The following is an 8,582-nucleotide window of genomic DNA, read 5'->3' as shown; positions in this document are numbered from 1 at the left end:
ATTGCCAATCGCCAATAAATCGCCTGTGTATTTTGAAGCTTCAAAAACTCGAAATCAAAATAACCTCATATTCTTACATTAATATGTTTACATATAGAATTGAAAAAGTATAAATAGAATTCAAAAATATATTTTTCAAAACAATGAATATTATTTTCTTTATCAAAATAAAATCAGTAAGTTGGTAAAATAAAATTGAAACTGATTACTGATTTAAAATTCTTTTTATTTTGAACTGAAAATTGAACTAGGACAAACTTTTAAAAGGGCCTTTCAGATGCGTTGTTTTTAAAGAAAATATAGTTCAAAAATTCGGAAACTTTTTCATTGAATTAAATTTAAAAATAACTCAATAATTAATGCTACAATCATTAAAAGTATAAGAATGAATACTGAGTAAAATTTTTACTTTTATAAAATATTAACTGAGCCTAAATATTTTTTTAAAAAAATATTCAAAAATGTTGTTATGAAATTAAATGAAGACAATGTTTTAATATAACTGTATCTAAAAATGAATAAAACTAAGAATTAGATATTTAACTTTAAAAATTGAATATATTTTGTATTTTTATGGAATTTTTATCTGTTTTGAACTTTAATGAGATTATGTAACTGTAGAATTCTTTGACTAATTATTCAATGAAAGATATTAGACAGTGATTAAATGATATTTTTTTCTGTAAGAATTTCTCAAATTGAACCAATTTCTTACGTTAGGGTTCATAGCCGCGTAACAAAGCCACTTGACAAAAGTGTACACTCATCTGCGGAAGTTGTTATCTGGCTTATGATGTTACCACCACATAAGCAATCCATTAAGCCTTTCAGGACTCTAATAGGTTCCTTTTCTGATTGATAGGAATGTTTGGAGATTAGAAATATAACCTTAGGAGTTTATGTATCAACTCCAATTTTACTTCGAGTCAAATTTATTAATCACCATTCCCGTGATTCACTTTAATTATGGACCAAAAAAAACATCAAAAAACATTTTCAAACATTCGTAACTTGCTTTTCTAAGTCAGAAGCGGTGTTTGCATTAAGAAAGCGATTTTAATTTGGAATAACTGAATATATAGAAATATTAAAATGAAAGAAAAATTTTGTTCCAAGAAGTTTTACTTTAGTTCTAAGGAATAAGAGTAGATTTTTTTTTTTTTTTTTTTTTTTTTAATCCAGCGAAATTATTCCACAATTTTGCACTCCCTCAGCGATGTCCAATGTGGTATCTCAATAGCCCTGCCTGCCCCATTCTAGTTACGCCACTCCCTTCTGAAGATTTTTATATCCAAACCTATATATTTTTCAACGTGACTCCCCCCATCCCTTCCCTCAAATAGTCTGTATTAGCCGCTGTTTCACAGAGGGTAGGATATCCCATAATGGATTCAAATTTTTATTTATGAAAGCCGCTTTTTTTAATGTCTCACTTTTGCACCTAAGCTCATATTTCTTTGCTGAGTGATTCCGTTCATTTTCAGACTTGAGAAAAATGATAATTATTTTTATTGGTATTTATTTGTAGGCAAAATTAAATTCAAAACAATCATAGGAGTCGCTACTGTCGTTTAAAAATTTCAAGGGAAGGGAAGTTGCATCTCAACTTTGAACAATTTGGCGCGAATGCGATAAGGAAGAGGTGATTGTGTGCGTATGGCAGTGTTGAACGTGATTTTTTTTTCGGATGTGATTTGCTCATAAGATGTTTTGAAAATTTCCGTTTGAAATTAGTATAATCAATTTCATTTTCTTTTTTGTATTGTGAAGTTATTTTATGTTTCATATACTTTAGAAATGAATTCAAGCAGAGCTAAACGCGGCGGCGGGGGTTCCCGCTATTTTAAGCATCCTGCACCTGGGGGCTCTAGGACAATGAACAGAAGCGATAAACGAAAATCCCCGTCAAATGATCAATATGATTTAAGATCATTCATTAAATCTAAAGAAGGGCGAGAATTTTTAGAAGATATTGATGCTTCTGCTCCTGACACGTCCAATCGAAAACTCAGCTGGGCTGAACAAATTGAAGCTGCTGAGAAGGCCTATGAGGATACTTCTGTAGATTCTCCAATGAAAAGCCTGTCTGTGGTAAGTCCTGAAAAAAGAAAAAATTATTCTGCATCCGCCACTCAGGACAGGTTTAAAGAAGTTGAAATAAGTCCGCACTCAAAATCTGGTAAAAAGCGACAAAGAAATCGAGAACAAGTGTTAGATCTAGTTCAGCTGAGCCCAAGTCTAGATGGTGTTAAAAGGCGACTTGGTTGGAATCGCAAAAATTTTCCTGATGATGTCAGTACAACGTCTTCTAGTACCATGTGCAGTTCTGATAACGACAGTGATCGATCTAATAAGCAATATGAAACCGATCCTGTTGTTCTTGAACGACGTCAAAAGCAAATAAACTATGGGAAGAATACCAAAGGTTATAAACTGTATTTAGAAGCAATTCCCAAGCATAAGCGCACTCCTGATCATATATTTACTCCAAAGAAACATGTGAAATACAGCCGGAGATCTTGGGATTGCCAAATAAAAATCTGGAGAAAAAGACTGCATGAATGGGATCCAAAATCTGATAGTGAAGAGGAAGAAGATGCAGATGTCGACCTTTCAGATATGGTTGGAATGATTCAAGAGTGATCGGTTGTATGCTTGCATATTATTATTTAGAATACCAATAAACAAAACTTCCTTCATTATTTTTTAAATGATAGAGGTTAGTTTAGAAGAACTGTTTTATATTCTACAGAATGTTTACATTTTTTTAAATGGATGTCAAAAATTAATTTTAGCTCGATATTTAGTAAAAAATGTATTTAAATAAATTTTTATTGACTATTTTTGCTTTTGTTTAGTTTGATTTTGTGAAAGAATGTTTTTCTCAATTTTGACTGCATTACCTAAACTGGAAAGCTTTAATAAGCTCTTGAGCATAACTTATCAAGTTAGATTTAACAGACAAAATTTCACTCATGCTCTTCTATTATTTTCACCCACCTATTGTATTATTGTAAAGAGATTATATTGCTAATAATGTATATAAGAAACTTTATATTGCAGTATAGTTTCATATATCTTAACCAATATATAAATATTGCTTATAGCACTATTCATAATTTTTGAAAGGTTTGCAATTTTATAATTTAATAGTTATCCATCTACTTACAATTTTCATGGATGTTTGGTTATATTAATTAAGAGTAATATGCATTAAAGCATGCTGAACATTTTTATTCAAAACATATTCATTAATAAAAAATTACCTTAACTTGTTATTTACTTATACCATGATACATTGTTATATATATATTTTTTTTTGTTGAAGTTGGACACATAAATTTAAAGTATTGATAGGAGAAAAATGTCTCTTTTTATATATCCATTACAAAAATTTTAAATTTCACTTGCAAAAAAATTTAAATATTGAAATAAGCCATTCCTTATGATATGCATTCTATAATTGATCATTTTAATTTTTACTGAAAACTTTTAAGAATTTTTTTACATGACTTGTGAAAAATGCACTCTAATTGCTTATTGTATCTTATTAGTTTTTGCTGTTTTGTGAAACAAAATTTATCCCATAATTTAGTTATTATATTAAAGGAATTGACTTATGGTCATAAATGCGGACTGCGTAAAGCAATGCGGGCCTTTTAAAAATATCACTACCACTTTTTAAAGTGCTAAAAGAATATTTTAAATTCTGTGTTAGTAATTCTTATTATATAATTTTGTTATATCTGTCATATTTAAAATATTGGTAAGGTATATGTATTATATAATCATTGTGTGTTTTTATTGTTGAAGTGTACATTTTTTAAAATTCAAGACAAATGGAGATTTTGGCTTGACAAAATTTGTTCACTGCTTGCTGTCTCCAAGCATAAAATATTAGTCACAATTTTTTTATCAAATATGATCAATATCAAATATAAGCAATGGTATCAGGAAGATGTTTGATGAACTTTTCAACATTTAGTCTGATTTTGGAGGCAGGCAAAAATTTCTTGTGAAAACTAATGTCTTGCCAATTTTTCTATTAAAATGCTATGTTTTTTTATATTACTCTTAAATAAGAGGTTTATTTAAAATTATTAAACTTTATAATTCAGTAAGTTGTAGATTATAAATTCTAAAATGCTGAATTATCCTGATAAATGTGTGTCCATTTTATTATTTTTATGTTGTATGTTATATTCAATGTATATTCTTGTAGAGCATAATATGCATTAAGATTATGAAATTGTAATCAAAACTCAACCTAGTGGTTTTAAGATTTTGTATTGAAAAATGAGTATCTAAATATTTTAAGAGGAATGTTTTCAGCTCATATGGTTATTTATAAATCATCTATTTGTATAATTTATTACATTGGTAAACCTATGAAGTTAGATAAACATCTTATAATGTATATAAAAAGGGTTGAAGTTTACTTTAGGTACCTTCCCCCCCCCCCAAAAAAAAAACACGACTGTTTTTTACTTATCTCTTCAAGACAATGCCCAAAAGCAAATAGTGCAATGTGGCAATCACCAAGTGGAGTGTTATTGTTAGTGGAACTACTGTCTGTTTGTGTAGTCATATTAATACCAAGGATGAATTGGAATTGGGCAATTTCAATTCTTAATGATAATTATATTATGTATTTTTTCCCTTAGTAACTTATTTAATATCTTATATTAGAAAATATTTTATGACAAGTACCAGTAAAAAGAAAGGGGGAAACAATAGAAGATTTTATTAAAAAAATTCAGAAGTAAAATTTTGTATTGTTACATATAAAGGAGAGTTATAGTTTTTTAACGGAAAAAGGAAAATGACAATTGTATTTACATGTACATATTCCATTCTTTAATAATTTGTGATGTGTATTTTGTATTAAATATATTTTTGATGTATTCTTTTGGTTATTAAATTATTTATAAATAAAATAGTGTTATTTTTTATAGTTTTTACTCTTAATTTTTTAAAATAATTTTGCAGATAATCCAATTTTCTTTTGTTACAAGCTTTTTATGATTCCTCTTGTCAAATCCTTATATATTTAATAATTTAATCATTATGCATTTAGCTGATCTTGTTTCTTCAATCAAAACCGATGAAATATTGTAAATTTAAAAGGAATGAAGGATGGGCTATAGTAAAAACACATGCATGTTATTACTACATTATAAACTAAATGTAGTTTTGCTTTATTAAATGCATTGTTAAACATTAGAGTAAAGCTCCAACTTTTCTAACTAAACGCAACTTTAACTTTTTGTATAAAATTATTTCTATGGCCCTGATTTCACATATATTGAAAAATAGGCATATTAGAATTGCACAAAAAGACAGATTTGTTTAAATAGTATTTTAATAATAAAATTTTAAATATTTACTAACAACAGGATTTAATCCAAATCTAGCTACACAGCAAACCTGTTATCCTACATTATATCCATTGTGAAGTTTGATTTTTTTAAAAATGAAATAATACTCAATCCATGAATATAGGAATTTCATTAAGAAAAAGGAACATCATACAGAGATAAATGTTGCAATTTTAAATAGGGTCAAACATTCTTTATAAGAACATTATAGGAAAAAGTAAATAAGTAAAACTTATTGATTTCTGTAATATTTTCTATGATCTTTGAATCTTCATTTAAATGACAAGTTTATAAATTCAGTTTAAAAAAAAATTTAACATTTCATAAAAACACTAAAAAAAATTATACTTTTAGCATTTAAAAATAAAATTGCACTTTTTATCACAGTCAGAACAAGTAATATATAAAAAAAATTAAGTCAATTCCTACTTAGGTCAACAAAATTTTTTCTTTTAGTTACGTTTCATTAAACTTTCGCCCATTTGACGACATGGCGAATAAATAGAAATTACTGGACAAATTCAATTAATATTTGAAGAAAAAAAACTATTAACATCAAATGTCATCCACTATAAGTTAAAAAAAAATATATTTGAACTTGAGTGGATGCATAAAAAGTATTTTATTAGCGATTGAAAATTTGAACAAGATATATATATATATAGGGAGAGAGTGAACTAATAGTAGGAATTGAAAAATGATAATATCAACAGAATTTACTATATAAACAATTAAAATAGGAGAAAATTTCTTTTATATATAATTGTGAAATTTATGTAGTTGATGTTAAGAAAGATGAACTATAATTAATAAAGTTTTTTGTTTGCATGTACTACTTGAAAACAGCCAACTTAATGTGTTTGTATCTTTCCATCAAATTCAAAAACAGGAATTAATTGTGATATATTTCTTAAATTTTTATTCATAAAAGTAAACAGGGCTACCTGTTGGGATTCAAATATTCAATGCAATTAATGAATGGTTTCAATTTTATTGATTCATGTGACTTTAAGCGTTACTTTCATCCTCATTTATATGTGTTTCGATATTGACAACAGCAGAAATATAAATGATTTTTGAAGTGCTTAAGAAATAAAATTGTCAATTTTTGATAGAATAAAAAAACGTTCCTTGAAAAGACATTAAATTCAAATAAAGTTTTATGATCAAATTTTTGAGCCTTAAGAAATTTGATATATATGTTTAATATAAGAAATTTGATATATAAATAGATTAGTCTGTTTTTGTAGTAGATTACTGTGTGAAAAGAAAACTATGGAAAACAAATATTCATTTTAATGTATGAATTTTTCAACTTGCATTTTTTATTATTATTTGTAAAAAATTCATAACAGGGAAAAAACATTTTATATGTTGATATATATTTTATTATGAGCATTTATCTTCCTTAAAACATTTTAATAAAATTAACAAATACAACAGAACTGACATAGATGTAATTTAACATGATGCGAGAAAAACAGGAGAAAGATACAGCAGACATAATGAAAATTGCACAATCTGAAATTATAATCAGTTATTGCTTTAAACTAGTAATGACATTAATCTTGCATCTTAAATGAACAATACAAAAAAATTCATTAATAGAATTAATGAATAAAAATTTTTACTAATATTATTTATATAATAAAGAATTTAAACAGTAGTGTAATAACATTATAATATTTAATTTTTATCTGTGCTATAATTCTGAAATATATTTAAAATTAAATTTCATGCAATAATTAGTAGAAGTTCTATTAAAGTGAAGTTTGTGCATTAAAGGAATTAAAAAAAAATTTCAGGAGCTGGGTATAACCTCCCACAAACTACTCATTGTGAAACCATCTTTTATTTTTTCTACTGCTAGTCCAAGTTCTTCACAATATACAGGTTCTCGATCTCGTATATGATTTTCATCAGCAAAATAAGCAGCAAAAGTATCACATTCTTTTGTATTTATTATTTCAACATCTTCATCTAATGGAGGGCACTGTGGAACTTCATTATCAGCTATAACTTTCTCTTCAATGAAAAAATCAACTCCTAAAATAGGATTAGTACTATGGACTTGATATAAGCTGGAAATTTCTTTAAATACTTCTTGAAGTCGTTCAAGAGGATCTATTTTAAATCCTAGTACATAACCACCACTATTTTCAGAGCTTTCCACCACAAGAGCCATTCCAAATTTTGATTCCCTGACTTTCAAAGAAACGATCTGTATGTAAGGTATACTAATGTTAAATAATTCATTCATATTTGCATGCCATACAAGGCGTATATTTGTTATGAAAAATGTTCCTAAATTTCCTTGATCGCTGGATAAGTTCCACACTCCATTCACTTTACTGTAAATTTGTTCTTGAGGTAATACTTTCAGTTGTTTACTTTGAACAACACTTCCTCTTAATTTCAGCTCTCTGTACCATTTACTAGAATTATAAGCTTTATAAACACTCATAACAGATGTCATGAGTCTACTTGTACCAGGTATTAAATTTGTGAAAATGAATTCAAATCTCGTACTATGTACTTTGGTGAGAATATATAATGCTTCAGTCATACCTCTAAGTTTTGAATTGACAGTTCGTGTTGACATATTGGTTACACAATTGAAACCAACTGATAAACTTACACGAGGTTTCACATAAGACTGCCAAATAAGCCGGAGATTTGTAATAAAAAGTTTTCCTGCATCACCACTATTTCCTTTGGTGTCTTCAACAGAATCTAATTTATCAATCAACTTTTCACCAGAATGAAACTGCATTTCTGCAGGTGAGAGATCAAATTTTATGTCTCTATCTTGCCACAGAGGTTCCACTTTATTTACAGCCATACTGAAATTATAGAAATTGAAAATTTTTATACGATTTTAGAAAATTTTATACCAGTAGGTATACTACGTAATAGATTACAAGATCAAAGTGTCCTATATATCGACTCGAAACCATGGCAACCAATCAAGATAAATAAACGAACATGTTTGCCATTTAGGTAAAACTAAATCGGATAAAAGATGGCCGAGAAAAAAAAAAAATCCGCTTTTTGATTTTATATAAAAAAAATCTCTAATTTTATTCCTTAGATAGAAGGGTAAATAATATTTAATAAATATGTCAGATATTCTACTATTTTGTATTTTTACCCGAATTTTAGATTTTAAATCTGAAGACTATCAATTATTATACAACTCAACTC

At 27.3% G+C, this 8,582-nt stretch overlaps 2 protein-coding genes across 2 annotated transcripts; one reads left to right on the top strand and one right to left on the bottom strand.

The window, feature by feature from the left end:
• The first annotated feature begins 1,634 nt into the window (after nt 1-1,634).
• Nucleotides 1,635-4,862, top strand: LOC129972973 (histone RNA hairpin-binding protein-like). The gene has a single exon (XM_056087307.1). The coding sequence runs from the start codon at nt 1,798-1,800 to the stop codon at nt 2,641-2,643; it is 846 nt and encodes a 281-aa protein (XP_055943282.1). The 5' UTR covers nt 1,635-1,797; the 3' UTR covers nt 2,644-4,862.
• A 1,891-nt stretch (nt 4,863-6,753) lies between these two features.
• Nucleotides 6,754-8,343, bottom strand: LOC129972150 (Bardet-Biedl syndrome 5 protein homolog). Its single transcript, XM_056086166.1, has one exon. The coding sequence runs from the start codon at nt 8,218-8,220 to the stop codon at nt 7,180-7,182; it is 1,041 nt and encodes a 346-aa protein (XP_055942141.1). The 5' UTR covers nt 8,221-8,343; the 3' UTR covers nt 6,754-7,179.
• Between the last annotated feature and the right edge of the window lie 239 nt (nt 8,344-8,582).

Source organism: Argiope bruennichi, chromosome 6 (assembly GCF_947563725.1).
Source record: "Argiope bruennichi chromosome 6, qqArgBrue1.1, whole genome shotgun sequence".
Taxonomy (NCBI): domain Eukaryota; kingdom Metazoa; phylum Arthropoda; class Arachnida; order Araneae; family Araneidae; genus Argiope; species Argiope bruennichi.
Note: the sequence above shows the minus strand (reverse complement) of the source record. Positions and strands in the feature narration are given on the sequence as shown.

Excerpts from the sequence above, each read along its gene's own strand:
- LOC129972973 (XM_056087307.1), top strand. The coding sequence starts at position 1,798 with ATGAATTCAAGCAGAGCTAAACGCGGCGGCGGGGGTTCCCGCTATTTT.
- LOC129972150 (XM_056086166.1), bottom strand. The coding sequence starts at position 8,220 with ATGGCTGTAAATAAAGTGGAACCTCTGTGGCAAGATAGAGACATAAAA.